General features: G+C 54.8%; 1 protein-coding gene across 3 annotated transcripts in view; it reads left to right on the forward strand.

Moving 5' to 3' along the window:
- RASA3 (RAS p21 protein activator 3) overlaps window positions 1-22,732 on the forward strand; it is a 120,777-nt gene that overhangs the window by 74,622 nt on the left and 23,423 nt on the right. For 2 of the 3 annotated variants that reach the window (XM_040486985.1, XM_040486986.1), the window contains exons 5-12: window positions 3,543-3,619; window positions 14,096-14,176; window positions 14,691-14,763; window positions 17,778-17,854; window positions 19,914-20,018; window positions 20,507-20,663; window positions 21,210-21,358; window positions 22,102-22,216. In XM_040486985.1, the coding sequence (XP_040342919.1) occupies window positions 3,543-3,619; window positions 14,096-14,176; window positions 14,691-14,763; window positions 17,778-17,854; window positions 19,914-20,018; window positions 20,507-20,663; window positions 21,210-21,358; window positions 22,102-22,216 (834 nt within the window). The remainder of the gene's footprint in view (window positions 1-3,542; window positions 3,620-14,095; window positions 14,177-14,690; window positions 14,764-17,777; window positions 17,855-19,913; window positions 20,019-20,506; window positions 20,664-21,209; window positions 21,359-22,101; window positions 22,217-22,732) is intronic. The other variant, XM_040486987.1, reaches the window with a different exon arrangement.

Here is a 22,732-nt window from a genome sequence, read left to right on the forward strand (position 1 = left end):
ACAGAATCGGAAGCAGGCTCCAGGCTCTGAGCCATCAGCCCAGAGCCTGACGCGGGGCTCAAACTCACAGACCGCGAGATCGTGACCTGGCTGAAGTCGGACTCTTAACCGACTGCGCCACCCAGGTGCCCCAACAATACGAGAGATTCTTATCCTCCGTTCACAGAGGGTCATTCTTTGTCCTGAGTTCCACTGGTGTGACAAAGGTGCCCCCGGAGCCACCGGTTCAGAACCCACAGGATGGCTTCGCAGCAGCACCAGTGATGGCCCCTCTTTCATTCTGTTATTAGTAATTTGTGTTTTCTATTTTCTTAGCCTAGCTAGAGGTTTAATCAGTTTTATTGATCGTTAAAAAACAAACAAACAAACAAAAACAGCTTTTGGTTTTGTTGATTTTTTCTATTGATTTTCTGTTTTCAGTTTTGTTGATTTCTGCTCTTGCTCTTCTCTTTCCAGTTTCCTTAGATTATTGAGGTTAGATCTTTTGTCTCGAATGTGTGCGGTCACTGCTATAAATTTCCCAGCAAGCACTGCTTTCACTGTATCCCACACATTGTGATAAGTTTTATTTTCATTTTCACTTATGAAAAGAAATAAAATCAAATATCTCTCAGTTGCTCTTGAGACTTTTTCTTTGGTCTGTTATTTGGAAGTATGCTGTTCAGTCTTCAAATATTTGGGGATTTTAAGCTGTCCTTCTGATAGTGATTTGTATTTCAAGTTCTGATCCAAGAGCAGACGTTGTGTGATTTATGGCCCAGGGCTCGCCGCGCTGGTGGGTCCTGATGTGGATGGGCCCCTTTCTGCAGCGGGACAGGGTGTTTATGGGCAGCGGCTGGGCCGCAGGTCCGGGTGTTCATCTCCCAGTTGCTTTTTAAACTTCTTACTATCACCGTTCACGTTGAATAAAAATGGGAAAAGCTATGCAGTCAGCATTTTGTAACGCGCTGCTCCAAGGCTTTTCTCCTCACAGATGCAGGGCCCTTGGGAGGAGTCCTCAGGGGGCCTGCCCAGCCGGGCCCCACCTACTGCCCTCGGCTCAGCACGTGGGGCCTGTGACTAGGCCTCTAAGGGAGGAGCCTCTGCTGAGATCAAAACAAGCCCAGGGTCAGATTCTTCGAGGGCGGGGTGGCGTTTAGTGGGTGTCAAATGCTGTGCAGAGGCGAGCTGGAGAACCCACACTTCCTGTCTGTCCGTGGGGGGGTGGAGGGTGTGGCGCCCCTGTGCCCCTGCGTGTAGGTGTTTGTGGCCGGGTTGTTTGTGAGGGCGGTGGTGTGTCACCCACAGGGCACGGGGCACGCCCTTAACCTGTGTCTGGCTTCGGATGTGAACTTCTGAACTGCAGATTTACTGCGTTAACTTTGGGAGGAGGGGGGAGGAGTCCTTTCAGTGATGTTCTGAGTTTGTACTGTTTTGTGTAACTTCGATCTGTCCTCTTCCTAGTCTCCCGAATATGGTGGCAGCATACGTTAGCCAACAGCATCTACCCTCTCAGTGGGAAGGTGCTCCCCTCAGCATCTGCCCCCTTGCTGGGGAGGTGCTCCCCTCAAAATCTGCCCCCTCGCTGGGGAGGTGTTCCTCTCAGCGTCTACCCCCCTCGGTGCGGAGGTGCACCCCCTGGAGAGGAAGCTCAGCAGCGGAGCAGCGGGGCCCGCAGTGTGGATGTGCGGGTCCTCTTCTGGGACAAACCAGAAATGGGGCTGTGGGTCGTCGTTGGTGGGGTTGTCTCAGCCCGGACACGTCCCCACTTGTCAGAAGCCTCTCAGAAGTAGTGACGTGATCCCCGAACGGCTGTGGCGACTTTAAGGTTTTGCGGCTGGGAATGCAGGTTGCGGGCGTCAACCGGGAGCAGCCTGTTAGGGGTACGTCCTTCCTCTGCTCGCTCAGGTGGAGCATTTGCTGAGTGGTCGGGTTTGAAGGGTGGCGAGGGGGGCGTGGGCGACGAGGGGGGGGGGCGGGGGGGGCGGGGGCGGCGTGCGGGGTTAGGGTTAGGGTTAGGCAGATGGCAGCGCCTGCCTCAGGGCGCCGGCGGGGAGCCCGGAGCCTGACCCGGCTCCGCGCAAGGGAGCTGCAGGATGCGGCCCGCCAGGGTCACTGCTGGCAGCGTGGGCGTGTGTTTACCGCACCTGCAGAGCCGGCCGCACCGAGGCCCACCCCTCCCAGGCTGGGTGGATGGGGTGGTGTGCGTCCTGGAGCCTGCTGTGTGTACGCTTGTCATGGGAGGGGCGCTCTGGGCCAGAAGCTCCCAGGGCTTTGGGAAGGGCCCATTGACCCCTTGGGAAGCGCGGTGCTCAGGAGGTATTCCTGGAGTTATGTGCGTGGCCGGAGCCCGTCAGCGCCTCTGCAGATATGGGGTCAGTGCCCTGGACACCGGACGTTGCCCAGGGTCACGCAGGTGTGATGCTGCTCTGGACCCATCATCCATCACTTCCCCTTCCTGAGACCATTTGTCCTGCAGGTGAGGGAAGGGCCAGAAAGGGCAGCGCCTGGGGCACATCAGGGGCACGTCAGGTCTCCCGTGTCAGTGTCGTGGGTGAGCCAGAGGACCCGGGAGGCTGGCCTCCACGCCGCTGGGCAAGCAGGGCCCTGTGCAGGTGTCTCCGCAGCTGCAGGAGAACCCAGGAGGCCACTGGGGGCGCTGCTGAGCAGTCCTGCCCATGCTTTCCTCCAGTCCATCCATCCACCCGTCTGTCAGTCTGGGGCCCTGGATTCTTCTAGCACAAGGCAGCCTTCAGAGGGCCCTCCCCAAGTTGCAGAGTCTAGAAGTTTCAGTCAGAAGGGACCTTGGAGATTATCCAGCTCAGCCTCCTTTTCTAATTAAAAAGAGCGTTAATTTTAACGTTGTGTGTACTCCTAGAAATATGTCAGTGTGTCACACCTGCTACTGTTGCATGTTTCTTAGGAACAGCCTCCTCTCTTCTTGCAGTCCCCTCTCCTCTTCCCTCTCCTGACCCCTGACGGTAACCTGGTTGGGTCCTTCAGCTGGGCCGACGTTGGCAGAGACGTAGATGCAGGCAGAAACACAGCACTGGTCTTGCTCTCAAAATTCCAGCCACCTCTGCTCCCCTGTCCTTCAGAAGCATCCATGGGCATTAACTTCCTGCCTGGGTCACAGGACTGAGATCCCCTGGCCTGGTGTCCAGGCCACACACACACAGACACACATACACATGTACTGAGGCGACGGGGCAGGTGTCTGATGCAGGCACCTGTTGTATGAAGGGACTCAGATAAAAGCAAGCAAACATGTTGGGGAGGCTGCTTTCTCTGGCACCTGTTCCTTGTGCCTTTTGACTTCTTTCTTCTGAAACAGCGGTCTGCTGTCCTTAAAGCTGGGAGTGCAATGTGCCTGTTGGGCTGGACCCTTTAACTCGGGGGTAGCTGTGCCTTATCTGGAGCCCTGGGATCTGAGTGGGGTGGGGGCAGCGCTGTGGATGCTGCATGCGGTCAGACACAGCTTCACGTTTATGAGCAGAGACTCTGGGGAGCTCTCCCCTACGCGTGGCCAGCGCCTCGTGACCCTCTGTCCTTATGCCTTTCAGGGCAAGGTCCACCTGGAGCTGAGGCTGAGTGAGGTCATCACCGACACGGGCGTCGTCTGCCACAAGCTGGCCACGCGGTAAGACATGGACACCTGGTCTTCGCGAAGTAGTAACTCTGACCCAGGACGGGTCCTTGTTTTTCAAACAAATGAGTCAGAAATCCCAAAGTCGGTGATTCCCCACAATGACAGTGTTTTTAGAGGTTCTGGCACATTGTTCTTAAAATCCTCAGTAAAGCAAATGCTAGAGGTAATGAATTTGGCTTTTGTCAATAGCCATACTTACTCAGGGGGACATTTAGGCAAAGAGGGTGCTGTCTCACCCAGGGCGATACAGGTGAGGAAACAGTGCAGAGGTGTGTCCGAGGCCTGTCGGCAGAGCTAGGGCCTGAACTCAGACCTTGCACTCCGAATCCAGGGCTCCATCTACCCTGCAACGCTTGGTGAGTGTGAATGTCTGTGCACGTGTCTAAGCGGGTGAGGCTCTTGACATTTAGGGTCACGGATCCCATAGAGGAGGGGGCCGAGGACTCTTGGGAGATGCCCGGACACACGCACAAGCTCGCATTGTGTGCAGGGTCCTTGCCCTGTTACCCCAGTGAGACCTCGGGGCACACACACCCTGGCCAAGACCATGTTCTCTCACTGCCTGCCCCATGGGCCCCACATTTGTTTTTACCGACAACACCTGCAGTAGTTGGGGGTCGCATGGGAGGGCGTCAGAGTGCCATCTGGCCCATCTGTCTGTGGCTGGCATGTATGTCCTGAGTGAAGGGCGGTGGGGAGGGAGTCTCGGAAGAGGAAGTGAAGAGTGAAGGTTCACAGAAACCAGGAGAGAGACCAGACATTCCCGCGTGCTTCATCTTAGGAGAAGACAGTTTCCTGAATTCATCTCTTAACCATCTCTGGCAAAAAGGGCTTCAGTGAGATCGGGCGAGTTCCACTTTAGGATTGTGCTCCCTGTGTCCCTGCATAGGGCCCGGGGTGGGGGCTCGAGGAGGATCCCACATTGTCTGCCACCCTGGGGGGCCCTGGCCTGCTTCCCACAGCATCGTTGGAACCTGTCATCTGGTCACTTCTGGCTGCAGGGGGCACGCATGGGAATGTGTGTAGGACGTGCACAGGATTTGGTGTGGGACATGGGGAGGACACCGTGAGCTTTGTCCTTCGCTGCTTCTGTGCTCCTGTTCTTGAAGTAGTTGCTGTGCTCTCAGACCCTGTAGCAGGGAGAGAGAGTTGCCTGTTTCCTTGTTTATTGGTAGGCTTATCTCACCGTGTTCCAAAACAACTTAAGGCTGTTCAGAAAGAGCCTTATGTAGGATAAGAAGTGCGCTTTAGAGGTTGGGAGACAGAATGGACCTGGCTGGGCAGAGCACTGAGTCAGGAGGGTGAACATAGGAGACATGGGCCAGGATTCCTGTTCTGACAGCCATCCTGTCCAGCCTCATGTCCAGGTGAGGGAGGGTGGAAGTAAGCTGTTTCTCTGGGGAGGGTGCAGAGCCGTGGTCCTGTCCAGGGAGAGGTGGGGGGAATGGGCTTAATCAGATGACAGGTGTGGTGCCCAGAGCAGGAGACCTAGCGATACTTCACAACTACCCACCCTGCCATCCCCACCAGTCCCCACCCACCCCCAGAGTTCCTGCCATCCATGTTGTCCCTGCCAACCAACTGCGGGAGCTCCCCAGACACTGCCTTCTGGAAGTCTCCTTGGTTAGAGCACCAGGAGTTTGCCTGGTTCCTGCATCTTTGTGGTGGGATCCTACCGCTTCTTCCTAGCGTACACTAGTACGCACACTAGCATACACGCTAGCACACGTGAGTACACACTGATAGATGTACTAGTGTATACTCTACATATACTAGCGCAGCAGCGCATCTACTACACATGCTGGTACATGCCAGCCTATACGACTTCCCACACCGGCACACATGCTAGCACACGCTGCCATTGCTAGCACACACGAACACACACTGGTACACATGTTAGGATACACTGGCGCACGCTAGCATGCTCATTAGCGCACACTAGCACGTACACTGGTACACCTGCTAGTACACATGAGCACACACACTCGTCTACATGCTGGTGCATATACACCCTATACGTATATGTACAAAGCAGCACACCCATCAGCACATGCTGCCACACGCTAGTACACTTTGTTCAGAGTTCTAGGGCACAAGGGTCCCCCATAGGGGTGCAATGAGGGAGAAAGGCTGGGGGTGCGACAGAGTCCCACAGGGGCACATATCCTCCAATCACATGAGTCAGAGGTGTCTGAGGGACCAGTGACTTTTCTTTCTTCACTTTGCCTTGCACTGTAGATTTTTCTTTCACTAAGAAATATCCTTTACATACCATAAAATTCAGCATTGTAAAATGCACACTCGGTTGTGCAACCGTCACCACTAACCACTGTCTAGTTCCAGCACATCTCATCACTACAAGAAAGAAATCCTGTCCCCAGGGGCAGCTGTAACCCATACTCTCCAGCCCTTGGCAACCACTGACCTGCTTCCTGCCTATGCATTTGCTTATCCTGGATGTCTCACATAAACGGAGTCACATAACGTGTGGTTCTCTGGGACTGTCTTCTCTCACTGAGCATGATGTCGGCAAGTTTCACGCACGCAGTAGCAGGCATCAGGGCTTCGATTATGTTAGGGCCGAGTAATGTTCACTGTGTGGGTACACCGCATTTTCTTATCATCGTCCATTCGTAGACATTTGGGTTGTTCCCACTTTGAGGTGATTGTGAATACTGCTGGGAACATTCTTGTATAAGCGTTTGTACAGACTTGTTCTCATTTATCTTGGGTACGTAACCTAGGAGTAGAATCAGTGCATTATATCTTAACTCTGCTTAACTCTTTGAAGAAATGCCCGACTGTTTTGTCACAGTGGTCGCCACATTTACACGGCCAGCTGTGTGCGACTGCTCCGGTCCCCCCGCATGCCTGCCAACCCACGTGATTCTCCATGTTTGTTTTTGCAGGCTCCTGATGGGTGTGAAGCGGCGTTGACTTACGTTTCCCTAAATGACACTGACCATCCTTTCTCGTCCTTGTTGGCCAGCTCTGTTTCTTCTCTGAAGAAATGTCTGTGCAAGTCCTTTGCTGATTTTTTTGTTGGGTTATTAGTGTTTTATTGTTAAGATGTAAGATTTTTTCGTATATTCTGGATGCTAGGCTTTTGTCAAATATATAACTTGAAAACATTTTTTGTCGTTCTGCTGTCTGCCTTCACTTTCTTGGTAATGTTCTTTGTGATACAAGACTTTTAAATCTCAATGAACTCTAAGTTACCTGTCGTTTCCTGTGTTTTAGGTCCAGATCTAAGAAATCATTTCCTAATCCAGTCTAACATTTGTACGATTTGGGCTCTCAGCTTCAGGTCCTCACCACGTTTGGAAGTAATTGTACGTGGTGTTAGAAAGGTGCCAGCATTGATTCCTTTGCTTTTGAATATCCAATTGTCTTGGCGTCATTCTTTCCATGTGAATTATCTTGGCATTTTTGTTGAAAACCACTGGGCTATGAATGGATGAATGTATTAGTTCAATAGAATAGTTCAGAACTGGGGCGCCTGGGTGGCGCAGTTGGTTAAGCGTCCGACTTCAGCCAGGTCACGATCTCGCGGTCCGTGAGTTCGAGCCCCGCGTCGGGCTCTGGGCTGATGGCTCGGAGCCTGGAGCCTGTTTCCGATTCTGTGTCTCCCTCTCTCTCTGCCCCTCCCCCGTTCATGCTCTGTCTCTCTCTGTCCCAAAAATAAATAAAAACGTTGAAAAAAAAATTAAAAAAGAATAGTTCAGAACCTATCCCGTTGACCTGCATGCCTGTCCCTATGCTGGTACCACCCAGTCTTGGCAACTTTCGAAATGTGGTACATTTTGAAGTCAAGAAGCGTGAGTCTCCATCTTGGTCCTTTTTTTTTTTTTTTGGTGACTTGCTATCCTGAGCTCTTTTCATTTCCATGTGATTTTTAGGGTCACCATGTTAATTTCCACAAAAATAGCAGCTGACATTTTGATCGTGATTGTATTGAATCTGTCAGTTTGGGGAATTAGCAATACTAAACTTTCCAACCCCTGAAACACTGCCTTCCCATTTGGTTAGCTCCTCTGTAATGTTTTTTAAAAATAGTTTTGTTTCTCTAAGGTCATTAGAAATGTCCCCTCTTTCATTAATAATTTTAGTAATATGAGTCTTCTCTTTTTCTCAGTCAGCCTAGCTAAAGATTTGTCAAGTTTGTGGATCTTTACAAAGGCCTCGCTTTTGGTTTTACTGATTTTTCTACTTCATTATCTCTGCTATGGTCTTTACTATTTCCTTCTTTCTGCCTTTGTGGGTTTTTTGCTTTTCTTATTTCTTAGGGTAGACGTTAGGATGATCGATTTGTGATCCTTTTTTCTTTTTTAACATGGGCATCATGGCCACTAGGTCTCCTCTGACATTGTAGCCATTTTGTATTTTATCACTTTCTCCCTTAGAGCTAAGTGTGTTCTGTGCACCTGGGACTTTCCACAAATAGCCCTGATTTGGGATGGAACAGGAGACAATGGACACTCTATCAAGTGTAAAAGCCTCAGGACCCCAAATCCTGGTGTCCAAAGACAGCAGAATCTCCCCTGGCCATGTAACAGCTTGCAAACTCTGACTTTCTCTGCTATCACCTCCTGTGTAAGATTGGAATAATGGCATCTATGCCGGCATCTGTGCAGGAGCACACGTGGTTATTTGTGTGCGTTCTCCCCTTGTGCCCTGGCATCTCAAAGGTTAGCAAGGGCTTGGGCCAACCTCACAGTGTGTTCTGGGCTCTGGAGAAAGTAAGAGCTGGGACGATGGGCCGTTGAAGTCAGTTGGGCAGAAGCAGATTCATTCCAATACACTTCTCTCTTTGCCTGAGAATCACCCCAGGCCCTCCCTCCTGCCTGGCAGCACCATCACCGTGACTTATCCCCACTTTCCTCTCTAGAACGTGATGGGGATGTGTTCTCAGCCTTCCTGACACATGTCATTCCCTTACTGCAGGGGTGTTACTTTCCTAGGGCTGCTGAGGCCAAACACCACAATCTTAAGTGGCTTAACTCAACAGAACTTTATTCTATCCCAGTTCTGGAAGACAGATCTGCAATCTGGACACTCCAGGGTACGGTCCCTTCCCCCAACCCCTTCCACAGCTTCCCGGGCTGCAGGCAGTCCCTTCCCTCTCTCCTCCCCCTTCACGTGACCCTCTCCACTGTGTCTGTGAAGCTTCCCTCCTGTAGGGACACTAGTGATCGAGTTTAGGGCCCACCCTGAACCCAGGATAATCTCATCATCTCAAGATCCTTAGCTGGATTACATCTGCAAAGACCTTTTTCCAAATAAGGTCACATCTCTTTGGGGGCCACCACCCAGCACACCACAGCCAGTAATTCCTACTGGGGCCGGCAGTCCACCCACCCAGAGGCTGTAGGACCTGCACTGTGAGGTCAATCCCCACTCCCGTCACCTCTCACCTGGCCTAGGTGGTCTTTCATGGGGTGCCTGGGGGTGTTCTGGCCAGGTTGAGTTCTCTCTCCAGGCCTTCCCTCTCCCTGCTTCCAGTGTATCCCTCTTTGCTGCTGGGCATACCCTTCCCCGTCGGGAGCACCCCTCCCCACCAGCCGGGAGCACTGTTCTCCACTGGGAGAACCTTCCCCGCAAGCCGGGAGCACCCTTCCCTGCCAGCTGGGAGCATCCTTCCCCGCCAGCCGAGAGCACCCCTCCCCACTGGGAGCACCCTTTCCCACCAGCTGGGAGCACCCTTCCCTGGAGCCGGGAGCACTCTTCCCTACCAGCTAGGAGCACCCTTCCCCGCCAGCCAAGAGCACTCTTCCCCACTGGGAGAACCCTTCCCCGCAATCCGGGAGCACCCTCCCCCACCAGCTGGGAGCACCCTTCCCTGCTAGCTGAGAGCACTCTTCCCCACTGGGAGAACCCTTCCCCGCCAGCCAAGAGCACCCTTCCCGCGAGCTGGGAGCACCCCTCCCCACTGGGAGCACCCTTCCCTGCCAGCCGGGAGTACCCTTCTCTGCTGGGAGCACCCTCCCTGCCAGGCTGAAGAGCAAGGTGAGGCTGTCTTCCCTCCAAAACCACAGGTTGTCCCGTGAGTGCTTGCAGTGGTTTCCTGAAGGTGTCCATTACCCGTGTATACCCTGGAGGCTTCAGGAGGCTGGAGGCTCATGGCCCTCACCTGTCCTGCGTCCTGCTGGTAGTGGGTGTTATCTGTGGGCTTTCCCATCGCCTCTCCCTGACCTGCCTGGGTGGTGCCGTCAGTACCCAGGCTTCGTGTGGTCGTGTGGACGGAACACCTGCTGGACTTGCTCACGGAAACCTCCCTGTTCCTTCCACACGTGGCTTTTCCTGATTGTAACCCCTCTTTTTTGTCCTGTTCACTTGTATGTCCAAGTCTGCTGGCCTGGACGCCTGACGAGGCCCACGTGGTTTGGTGAGCCACCACCTTCACGTTCTCGTCTGTATGTGGATGTGGCATCTGCCAATCCCCACGTCACACAGATGCCTGTGCATGATCTCAGGCTTGGACTCTAGGGCCTCATCTCATGCTTTATTTTCATCCACAACAAAGATTAATGTACCTTTTTATCACTCACTCAAAAATATTTCATGAACCCCTGCTGCAGGCTGAGGGCTGTTCCCGGCCTCCCGGGGTCTGCGTTCTGGCTGCATGTCAACATGTGAGGGCATTGGCATGTCACTGCACTGAAGACAAGTGTTGGAAAAGCTGGCAGGTGTGAGCTGGCCTGTTGAGCACGGAGGCAGGGTTCTGAAGCCATTTATGCAGTAAATTAAGTAGTCGATGTGTGTGATCTGCAAGTATCCGTGAGACCGCTGAGGTCTACGCCAGGGCCAGTGGACATGATATTGTGCATCGGGGGCGATTGCTCGTGGACATTTCTGTGGACAATGCACCACTTCCTTTAGAACAGGGGTGCGTGTGGGCAATGTGCAGCGGCCGTGTGTGCCAGAAGATGAGCGGGAGAGAAGACACGTGTGCACTAGCACTCGGCTCTGCTGGCGCTGCACGAGACCTCTGCTCGCCCCTTTCCACAGCCCTCCCTCTCTTGTCCCTGCAGAGCATTCTTTCTCTTGCTGTCCCGTGGTCACCTGCTTTGTCTGAAAGCAAGGGTTCCGCACTTTCCCGCCTTCACGCTCCAGCGCCTCCCAAGCTGACGAGAGTCCTGCTGGCAGCAGCGCGTGCTGACCGGCCAGGGCCCTGCTCATGTGGCCAGACTGCAGGGCTGATGGCCAGGGGAGTGGGCAGAGGCCGCAGGCAGCCCCACCCCGAGGTGCGCCCCGGTGGGGAATTCCAACAGCACTCAAATCTAGCAGAGATCTTGCTTTCTGTTATTAGGAAATTACAAAAAGAAAAAAGTAGCCAACAGGCTATTGATATGTGGCTCTTTCTGGAGGCAGGAAACCTTTCAAGCTGAAGTGTGAGGGCAGAAGGCTGAGCAGGTAGCAGGCTGGTGGCCCGGTGACACCTTGTCACTGCACGGCCAGCGTGTCTCCAGCTCTCTCGTGCCTGCACGCTGCCCAGTTCAGCATTTCCTCCTTGTGGGGGGCAGCGGAGGCCCCAGCGTGTGTCCTCATGGAGGGAAGGGAGAAAATGAAATGAGTTTGAAGCTGCAGGCTGTCACTCCAGCTAAGAGGCATAACCATGCGTTAATGGTCAGTTTGAAGATAAAATCCTATAAATGTTAAAATACACACCAAATATTGTACTTGGGGTGTGTTAGATTCCGGCTCAGTTGACTGTTTGGGTCACTGTATGTTTCACAGTGTCTTTTCCAGGACCTGGGAATACCCAAGGTAGTAAATATTTCACCCCTTTCCGTTATTTATCTAGAACTTTCCGAAGCATTTGTTGAAGTTGTTTCAAAGAGAATGGGCCTGGAGACACACACTGTGTGTGAAGTAAAATGAACCTCGGCTTCGTGTGCCTCGGGTGGTCTGCGAGAGCCCCCTGCCAGCTTGTGTGCGGGGCTGTAGCCGCAGGAAGCTGTCTGCAGGCGAGCACAGGGAGGCTGGCATCCTTATTGTGGTTCCCACTTGCGGCATGCGGGATGGGAGGGTGTTGATTCTTTCCTCCGAGGTGTCTTTGTGTGACTGCAGTCAGCATCCAACCCTCGTTTTTAGTTAGAGAATAGAGTGTTTCTCAGACTGGTCTCTTGGAGAAGGAAAGACAGCAACGTTCACTGCCTTAGGGTGGCCGCTGCCCACATCTGGTGGCACTTCCCTACGATGTAGATGTGAGAAAACTTGCTTTCAGTGTGATGCTTAGCGATGCCATCTAGTCCATGGCCGTGAAAACCCATTATCTCTGAGGCTGCAAACTCAGGCATACTTGCCATGTAAACCTTCTTGATAACAAGTGAATGTAATAAAAACGTGTTTGCATTAAATGAGTCGTTTGCTCGGGGAGAGAGCTCGGGTCTCCCCGCACACATCCTGAGCAAGCTGCCTCCCCAGCATCTCACAGTGCTGCTCCCTGGGGGCCTCCCAGCCTCTGACAGGTGATCCTGGTCCTTCTTACCGCGACCCAAGGCCACCTGCTCTCCGAGACCTCCAACCACCTGAGAGGTTGACCCCGACTTGTACTTCTCTGCCCTTGTCTCCAGTTTATTTCTTCCCTTGCATGACCACACGTGACAGTTGCATGTCACGTGTTTATCGTCTTGTATTTGCTGCCGAGCTGGCTGAGCATACCCAAGCTTCAGATGTGAACCTCTGACTTCCTCACAGCTGCTCGCCCATTTGGGGAGATGGGCCTGAGTGGAGAAGAGCTCAGCAAATATTTGATGTGTGATGACTCGATGGGCGAATAAATGTTTCTGGAATGATCAGTCAGTGAAGGGAGGAGGGAAACCAGAGACCAAGTCAGTAATCTGAGAGGGAACCCTGGAATGGTCCATAAAGCAGGTAAAAGAGAGAGCTGAAAGACCAGGTACAGCTGATCGGAGTAACAGGGCAGTCTCTGAGGCTCAGCCCACCCAACGGGCTCCACGAGAAACGAGGTGGGAAGAAAGAAGAACTGTGTACAAAAGTGCCCTGGCCAGGACAGGCGTGGCACACACTCCGGGCGCACAAGCACTATGAAGGAGAAACGGAGGAAATGAAACTTCTCACCCAGAAAGAAATACTCTATTAAGTGTTAGAGACTAAAGCATTCCTGAGAGGAGCAGCTCAGATCGCTCAACGTAGGAAGGAATGAGAAGCAGGTTGGTTTCTGGCTTCCCAGCACCAAAGAGAAACGAGCCCTGAGATGTCGCAGGGGAGACGGTGAAAGTCATGCCCCTCCGTGGGAGCAAGACTCCTGCTGCGAACTGGACCCTCCCCCACCACAGTCAACTAAAGAGCCGGATGCCGTACGGGTGGAACATTCTGGATGGCAGGCAGTTGGCAGTTCAGCTCTCTGACCCCAAGTAAGGGAAGCAGACAGGGAGGCCACAGTGGTCCTGGTTTTGTCCTGGAGCCGTGTGGGTGGCGAGGGGCAGGGGGAGTCCCAAGTGGAGCCTGGAGGCAGGTGGGGAGACAGACTGCAGTTGGGGGTCTGAGCCACTATGGGTGTTTCTGAAGAGGAGGGGCCCCACGGCGCTCCACAGGCCTGTGTGAACCCATAGGGCGAGCGCCACGGGGTCGGGCAGAGCGTGGGGCTGTGGATCCAAGAGGCTCTTGCGGCCCTAGGAAGCACTGATTCTCCGCCAGTGGAGATCCTTGTTCCCACTCGGCATTCCGCACAGAGCCTGCTGGTGGGGCCAGCCTGTCCTGGTGCCTCTCCCGACAAAGCCTCAAACAAGAATGGCCATAATCAGTGTGCAGCAGGAGATTGCTAACTGCCAAGCAGCAGGAGGCCCAGCAGCCTTGTTCTCCAGGACGCGGCGCATCTGGACTCCAGCAGCCTGAGAGCCTAACATCCAGCACGTGCTCCAGCCTGCATGCCAGGAGCTGGACGGCATGCCCCACAGCCCGGAGAAGGGACAGTCCAGGGAAGCACACCCAGGGTGACAGAGATGACAGAATTCGTGGAAAAGGTGCTCAGAACTTGTGTGGCTGGCCGTGTTCCAGAATGCAAAGAGAACCAGAAACCAGGGCCTGCAGGTGGGATCAGGCGTGAGGAGACCCTGACACCGTGGCAGCTTCTGCTGCCGAGAAGCACATGTGGCACGGAGGTCCCCCGCCTACAACGTGGACACGCAGTAGTGCCTACTGTGTCGGGTTGCTGGGAAGGAAAGCTCTGGAAGGTGTCACTCATGGGAGTTACCAGGAGGGTGTCCTGAATGCGGCACCACTGTCCCCTGCCCCCAGATGTTTCTGGATTGATAATCGGTGCACCCACCACCCACTACTCTTCGCTGGACGGGAGCTCCGGGCATCGGGACCACCACCCAGAACTCAGGACGCTCGGCCCTGGGCTGTTGAGGCTGCTGTCCTCTCAGACCTCAGGGTAGCCCTGAGAAGCTGCCTGCAGGCCCCCAGCTCCCGCCCCTGACACTGCCACTCTCTCCGCAGCATCCTCGAGTGCCAAGGCCTTCCCATCGTGAACGGGCAGTGTGACCCCTACGCCACCGTGGCCCTGGCAGGACCGTGCAGGCAAGTACCGTGTCTAGGCCTCTCTGGCGAGCTGTACTCCGGTGCGATGATGCTGAGGCCTCCTTGTTTTGGGAAGTGCAGGATGGGCCCTGTGGTGGAATATATTGTTCTGGCTTACTTTTCTTTCTTTTGTTGCCCTAAAACTGCTTTGTGAAGAAAGCCCTTAGCTTCTTCACACTGGGTATTCTTGGCTTAGTAAGGGTTCCTCGTCTGCAGGCTGTGGCTGGATGGGAGTCCTGCTCGGGAGGCAGAGGCATGGGCTGCCAACATGCCATAAGGGTGGAGGTGCTGACGTGGGAAGGTTGGGGAGGGGTGAGATCAGGAGGGAGAGGGAGAGGGGAGGTGTGTGGAGTTTTGGGACTGAGGAGGGAGGGGTCCGGCCCAGGTGCTTAGGGGGTGTTGGGAGGGTAACCAGGCAGAAATATTTACAAGACAAGAGAGGCAGTAAGTTATGGGCGAGAGATTTGGCATCAGCAGCATTGGTTTTAACCTTCACCCTTCCTCCCCGGTTCAGATCAGAGGCAAAGAAGACGAAGGTGAAAAAGAAGACCAACAACCCGCAGTTTGATGAAGTGTTTTATTTTGAGGTTGGTGTTTCAGTGCCACAGACGTCACACTGAGACCCTGCGGGAGGAGGTGGATCTGACAGGCCTCAGGCAGGGTCACCTTCCTTCCACAGGTCCCGCAGCGACCTCGCGGCACACGACCCCTCCCTCCTTCCTGTGCTGCGTTCGGAGGAACTTTCCTCCCCTCCCCAGTTCTGATCTGAATGCTGACAAACTGATACTTTCCAAGTGATCAGGATTTGGTGGTTTTCTATTGTTTGGTTGGTTTTGTTTTGTTTTTTTTTTTTTTTGCCTGCTTCACTAGTCTTTCCTGAGCTGTGGAGGGACGCTTGTTGACCAGAAATAGTGAGGGGGTTTGAAGCAAAAGAGGAAATGTATTTGCTTTTTTTTTAATGTTTATTCATTTTTGAGAAAGAGAGAGAGACAGAGCATGAGTGGGGGAGGGGCAGAGAGAGAGGGGACACAGAATCCGAAGCAGCTCCAGGCTCCCAGCTGTTGTCACAGAGCCCGGCGTGGGACTCAAACTCACGGACTGTGAGATTGTGACCTGAGCCAAAGTCTGAGGCTTAACCGACCGAGCCTCCCAGGTGCCCCAAGGAAACGTATGTGAACAAAGAGACCCCTTGGCTGCCTCAGAACTGTAAACCAGTGAAATTAGTGTGATGGAAGCCGTGAGGGCTGAGGACTGGGAACAGAGCAGGGAGCAAACGCAGATGCTGCAGTTTAAACGTGACCCGTAGGAAATACATTGAGGCTGATGTGCTCCCATCTGCAAAGGTCTCTTGCACATTTCCTACACACCACGTTCTGGGTGGCCAAGGTGGCATGAGGCCTCCACTCCTGTCTTCGTGAGCTTGCTTCCACGCAGAGAGCATACAAGTGGGTTCCTGCACTTGCTCAGTGCTGCTAAGTCAGTGGCTTCGGGGACCAGGAAGCAAACGACTGGTGAAATAGAGCAAGTCTTCGCAGAGCAGGGACCCTTGAGTAGAGTCTGGAAGGTGCATCATGAGGCAGAAGGAAAGAGTGTATCGAGATGTAGAGTGGGGCTGGTGCAATAAGGGGGAGTTTGGTAAATGACACTAGACAGATGGGTTAGATAGAACCAAGCAGCTCACGGGCAGAGAACCTGGACCTTTTCTGACTGGTGTCCAGAAAGCCCATGGGTTTCTGCGTTTATTTATTTTTGGGACAGAGAGAGACAGAGCATGAACGGGGGAGGGGCAGAGAGAGAGAGGGAGACACAGAATCGGAAACAGGCTCCAGGCTCTGAGCCATCAGCCCAGAGCCCGACGCGGGGCTCGAACTCACGGACCGCGAGATCGTGACCTGGCTGAAGTCGGACGCTTAACCGACTGCGCCACCCAGGCGCCCCAAGCCCATGGGTTTCTGAAACGGAGGAGCCAGGCTTCTTGGGGCAGCTGTAAGAAGGGGTATGGGGATCAGAGTGCTGAAGGCAAAGCACCATTTTCTGTCCCAGAAGGACATTCTTGTTTCATAGCCGCGTGAAGAAAATGGTTTTTAAGAGACTCAAGATCAGGCAGGAAGCTGATGTTGTCAACCTGATTTCAAGGGGGATCCATGCCAGGGCTCCAGAGACAGGGAGGGATCTGGAACAGAGAATAAGGAACAGTTTTTAATATGAAAGCATTAAAAGCAGCCAGAGCCTTCGATATCTAGGCTGCCTAGAATAGTTAGATCAGCACTTTCCAAACTTGTTTTAATATAACACACGGTAAAGCCATAGGCTTTTGCTGCAGCCTGCATCACCCAGAGAGTTACGTCCACTTCTGTGGGCTTGTTTTCTATTTCATATACCCATATTTCACTCATTAATGTGGGCCTCATTTCCCTAGAATAATTCAGTAAGCCCCAAGTACAGGTGAGCACAGGGGTCGGCCTACATCCTACAGGATCCCAGGGCAGGCCTAGATGTAGGCTCTCAGGCTGCACCTGCCTCTCCCATGGCCTCAGACCACAGGACCTTGGAGCATGCTTCTGGCTGGACTTTATGGTCTTAGACTCAAAGGGCCAAGCCCTGCTCGACAAGTACACCCCGTGGCTGGTTCTCTGTGCATGCCTTCTGCTTCAGCTTGCAAACAGCCCCACAGTTCTGACTCACCCTGAGGCTGAGCCCCTGGCAGAAGGAGCAGGGTGTCCCAGTGGTGGGCTTTGGGCTGGCACACAACCTCCTACAGGAGTTTCAACAGGAAGTAGCTGCCAGACCAGTTTGTCCCAGGATAATGGCTAGACTTCTATAAAAACCCTTAAATGTTTTATTGAAATTATTTAAAATTCTATCAAAGCCACATTCATTCACTCAGTGGATACATTAGGTGCCACGCAGGAACCTCATGGCCACCATACTGGAAGCCAGACAGCAAATGATAGACCTTATCAGCACTGTGAACCATATCAGGCAGTTGAGACTCTGAGGGGCTTCCTGGAAGAGGGGGCATTTCACAGTCACCTTCAGGCTTCCCAGTGAGGAAGAGGTCCAACGGTGAGCCAGGCAGGGGGTGCAGGTTTAGAAAGACTACCTGTGTGCTGGGTGAGGGGAACTAGTTGGGGCTCCAGGGGGCCTTCAGAAGGCTCGGCTGAAGGTGGATGTGGCTGAGGCCAGGCTAGGCCGTGGATGGATGGGAGCCCTGCTCAGGAGGCAGAGGCATGGACTGCCAACATGCCATAAGGGTGGAGGTGCTGACATGGGAGGTTGGGGAGGGGTGAGATCAGGAGGGAGAGGGAGAGGGGAGGTGTGTGGAGCTTTGGGGCTGAGGAGGGAGGGGCCCGGCCCAGGTGCTTAGGGGGTGTTGGGAGGATAGCCAGGAGGAGCGTGTGGAGTGCTGGCACAGCCCTGCCTGCTGCGCCCCAGCCGCCTGGAGATGGGGCTCAGGGTGTGCCTGCAGGCTGGGATCCCACCTCAGCTCTGGGTGGGGGGCCCCTGGCCTCTTCCCCTGGGCCTGGGGTGGCCAGCCCGTGGGGGTGCTCAGTGGACAGTGATGTGGCACACACAGGCTTCCACCCATCTGTCCCTCCAGGTGACCAGACCCTGCAGCTACAGCCGGAAATCCCACTTTGACTTTGAGGAGGAAGACGTAGACAAACTTGAAATCCGGTGAGCGAGAATTGGGGTTTTGAGGCTCCTGCTTGTGGGTTGCAGTCTGAACTCACCTCTTCAGTTTGGTTTTCGTTTTGTTTCTACAAATAAGGGAAAGGAGAGAGAGGAATTTTCAATTTTCTGCTAATTTTAATAGTAGGACACTGGGAGTTGCTTGAAGTAAGAGCTGTAAACTTCCCAGCTGTTGGGTGGTGCCTGAGAGGACATTTACTTAACCCAAGGGACAAATGTGGTTTTGGAGTTCACGATGCAGTATTTTTTCAGAGGCGAGGTCAAGCTGCTTAGTGTGTGTGAGGCTCCGTCCACCCGGTGGCCTCACCCAGCCTAGCACAAGGTCCTGTTGCTTTCGGGGTGCTCACGGTCAAGGCCATGGTGTGCACAGGCTGCACGAGAGGTCCCCCAGCATCCATTCGAGGGGCTACTCCGAGGCTTCATGCCCACTGGCTGCAGCCCCTGGGAGCCCAGCCTCTCTATGGCCTCCCTCCCAGCGCCTTGTGAGACCATCACCTGGCGTCCTTTCCCATCATCCACGTTTAGGTCTGACCTGCTCACCAGAACCTGAGGAATTCTTCAGATCTGACATGGTTTGCAATCTGCCTTCCTGTAGGGTCAGGGCTTCCTGAGGGGCATGAGACGTGACTGGACATACCACAGACGTTCAACTGGGGGGCACCCTGGTGTTCCCTGAGCCTGCAGTGACAATTCAGGCCTCTGAACAATAACCAGGCCATGGGGGCAGAGGGTGGGGCTTGGGCCGGTGGGGGCTGTCAGGTGTGGGGCATGGACTGAGGCCCCTCCCTCCCCCACATGTGGGACCCCTGGCCTCTTTTTCCATTCCTCTTGTGGCTTCGAGTCCTGAGGGAAGCCAGCCTCCACACACAGGTCTTGGCTTGAGCACAGACTTAGGTTAAGTGTTCCATTTCCAAACACGTCTGCAAGTCCCATTGGGGGTCAGAGGCAGTGCCCCAACTCCCTCAGACACGGGTCCCCTTTCTTGTTCAGAGAAAGAAGTGTTTATCCAAGACTTGGCTTTAAATTCAAGAGTGAAGCCCTCCCTAGCTGTTGTTTGTTTGTTTTTAAATTAAATTTTTTTTTTTAATGTTTATTTATTTTTGAGAGAGAGGGAGAATGTGAGTGGGGTAGGAACAGAGAGAGAGGGAGACACAGAATCTGAAGCAGGCTCCGGGCTCCAAGCTGTCAGCATAAAGCCCGACGTGGGGCCGGAACTCACGAACCGTGAGATCATGACCTGAGCTGAAGTCGGACGCTTAACCGACTGAGCCACCCAGGCGCCCCTCTAGCTGTTGTATTGTAAACAGACAAACCCAAAATATTTTTAAATGCTTCTCTTACTAAAAAGAAGAAAAGACTGGCTGGAAACTTTTTGGCCCATTGCTAAGGTGTCGCTTGGCAGATTAAAGGCTCTTTGTTTATGCTAAAAATGCCATGGGACATTGTTCCTCTCCATGTCCCTGACGCATCTGGATTCCTGTGGCACACCCTATACCCCCCAACGATGCCTGCGGCTCCTGCTCAGACCTCAGAGGCAACAGAGGGCTGGTGTGGTCTTCCAAAATTTTCCCCGTGACCACCAAGTGTGGTGAGAACTTTCAGCTCATGGAGTAATTAATCCCTGGTTACTGTGGGGGACACACGATGTTTGCTTGTCAGCACCCGGAAACACCGTCCGTCCATCCCACACGTACAGTCACCATGGCCCCAAATCAGAGGGAACAGTGAGAATTCCACCCAAGTGCATGGTCTTCCCATTCTATTGAAAAGGCAGGAGGACCCTTACCCTAACGCCAGGCCCTCAGCTCCTCTCCCTACCCCCCAGGCCCAGGGAACACATGTCTTCATTCCAAAGTCACATCCTGCGTTGACCTCACATCTCAAATGTCCTCAGTCAGTGTGGCTCTTCATGGAGGCTGGCCTGTGGGGCTGAAGGCTCTATCCTGTCCCAGACCCTTCTGGGGAAGATGAGGAACACTGCAGCCGGCCTGCCCTCCCCAGGCCATCCCTGATGGAGATCTGTGCCCCGTTGGCTGTTTTTCAGAGTTGACCTCTGGAATGCCAGCAACTTGAAATTTGGAGATGAGTTTCTGGGAGAACTAAGGGTTCCGCTGAATGTGCTGCGACAGTCCAGCTCTTACGAAGCCTGGTAAGGTGGCTGCGTGCCTGGCCCCACACCCTCCTGGTAGGTGGAGGGACAGGGTGGCTGAGGCAGTGTGGAACAGCCAGAATGAGATGACACGGGTCAGCCCCCTCCTAGCCACCTCCTCGGTTTTGCACGTGCTCCCAGCTAGCTCTGGTGAGGTGAGAGGTAGCACACAGGTGCCATGGTGGCTGAGGGCCTTGACCTGGAGAGCCCTGCTGCTCCAGGCTGCCCCATGGCCCGCCCCCCGACACACGGACCCTGCGGGGGGGGGGGGGGGGGCTCCCATGACAAACATGTCCGATCCACACACCCCTGGCACAGGGAGGAGAGAGGTGTCCTACAGAATCTCCCTGGAGCCCCCTCCTACCTCAGACCCCGGCACAGCGCAAGACCGGCCACCAGCCAGAGCAGAGCCCTGGGCGCGGCCTGGAGGGAAACAGCCCCTTGGTGCTGCCGCCTCACGCAGCCCTTTCCCTGTGCTCTGATCCCAGGTACTTCCTTCAGCCCCGAGACAACGGCAGCAAGAGCCTGAAGCCGGGGGACTTGGGATCTCTGCGGCTGAACGTGGTCTACACTGAAGACCACGTCTTCTCCTCCGACTACTACGGCCCACTGCGGGACCTGCTGTTGAAGTCTGCGGATGTGGAGGTACCTGTGCGCGCTATGCCCTGGGCCACCTGCTACCATCTGCACGCCAGCGGACCGCCCTGCCCTGCCCCCCACCCCCGCTCCACCCCCAGCCCCCTGCCCCCCCCACCCCCCCCTCCCGACCCTGGCTCCACCCCAGCTTCTGGCCCTCCACCTCCAGCTCCCAGCTCCCGCCCCTGGCTCCACCCCCTGCCTCCCTGACCCCCAACCCTGGCTCTGCCCCCGGACCCCTCCCCCATCCCGGCTCCGCCCCCAGCCCTGACCCCGGCTTCTCCTGCGGGCACCGCCCCTGGCCCGACTCCACCCCCGGACCCCGCCCTCCAGCCCCCCTCGCTCCGCCCCTGGCTCCGCCCCCAGCCCCGCCCTGGCTCTATCCCCGGGACCCGGACCCCGGCTCCACCCCCTGCCTCCACCCCAGCTCCACCCCTAGACCCCGCCCCCAGCCCGACTCCACCCCTCAGCCTCCGTCGGGATCCCAGCCCACTGACCAGCCCCCACGGCTGGGGGGCTCCAACTGGGGTCCCATGGTGTCTTTCCTTCCCACAGCCGGTGTCCGCATCCGCAGCTCACATCCTGGGCGAGGTGTGCAAGGAAAAGCAGGAGGCCGCCATCCCCCTGGTGAGGCTCTTCCTGCACTACGGCCGGGTCGTGCCCTTCATCAGCGCCATCGCCAACGCCGAGGTCCGGAGGACCCAGTGAGTGAGGGGCTGCGCGGGGGCAGTCTGGGTGACCTGGGCAGCAGCAGTCTCCCTCAACGCTGGTCAGCGCAGGTCTGGGCCAGCTAAAGTGACCGTTATAGGTTTTCTTCCAGAGACACCCTCACTGTTCCTCAAAAACACACCTTTTCTCTTGGAAATCCCGAGGTATGTGAGCGAGAAGGGGGTGAACAGGGCACCAGTTATAGTTGCCTTGGGGGTGGGTTCAGCTCCTGTCGGCTCACATTAGGCCCGCAGCAGAAGGCCAGGTCGCTGCTGCCCCAGGACCTGCGCCCACTCTGTGGGGGGTGGGTTCTGCCAAGAAGAATGTCTCCCTGGAGCTCCTGGTTTAGAAAGATCTAGAATGCACCCTAGTTGCAAGAAGATGTGGAGCACAGCCTGTTAGGGTTACTGTCCTGCTGCATTTCTGTGTGACCCCAGCTTGGTCCTTAGAAGCCTGAACTTACGAAGAACTGAGCCTCACGCGGGTGAGGCAGTGGGTGGGTGGATGTTCTGTGGAATGGTGGGGCAGGTCTCTGCACAGGGGTTTGTTACACAGGTAGGGCCCGGGGCTCAGGATTCCCAGCTGTGGGACATCGGGGCGGGTCTGTTTCCCTCCAGGGCATCTGGAAGCAGACTCAACAGGGTGAGCTGGTCTCTTCCTCCTTGGACGGTGCTCACAGGCTCTGCTTCTGTTGACACCTGTTACCTGAAAGACAGTTGTCTCCACCACTGTTTTACAGGGACCCCAACACCATTTTCCGAGGAAACTCCTTGACCTCCAAGTGTATCGATGAGACAATGAAACTGGCAGGGATGCATTACCTGCACGTGACCCTGAAGCCCACCATAGAGGAGGTGAGCATGGGGGGACGGACCCCTCCCCGCCATGGAGGAGGTGAGTCAGGGCCCACAGGCACGGGGGTGACGGACCCCTCCCCACCATAGAGGAAGTGAGTCAGGGGGTGACAGACCCCTCTCCACCACACTGGCGCTTCCCTGTGGACCACAGGCGGATGCAGAGAAGGCAGCACCCAGTGGGGGGGCGGGGAACACCTGCGTGAAGACTAAGGTCGTCCTCTTCCCAGCGTCCCCACAGGGACCTTCCGTGTGTATTCCAGAACCTCCTTCATTTCCTCAAATTAAGAAAATGCTTACTTGAGGGTAAATGCCATGCTCACTCTAGAATGCACGGAGGGCTGGGGCACCTGGGGGGCTCAGTTGGTTGAGTGCCCAACGTCCGCTCAGGTCATGATCTCTCAGTTCGTGGGTTCGAGCCCCATGTCAGGCTCTGTGCTGATAGCTCGGAGCCTGGAGCCTGCTTCGGATTCTGTGTCTCCTTCTCTCTGCTCCTCGTCCACTCGCACTATCTCC

Source organism: Herpailurus yagouaroundi, unplaced genomic scaffold (genome assembly GCF_014898765.1).
Source record: "Herpailurus yagouaroundi ecotype Mexico unplaced genomic scaffold, PumYag 164, whole genome shotgun sequence".
In the NCBI taxonomy this organism is placed as follows: Eukaryota; Metazoa; Chordata; class Mammalia; order Carnivora; family Felidae; genus Herpailurus; species Herpailurus yagouaroundi.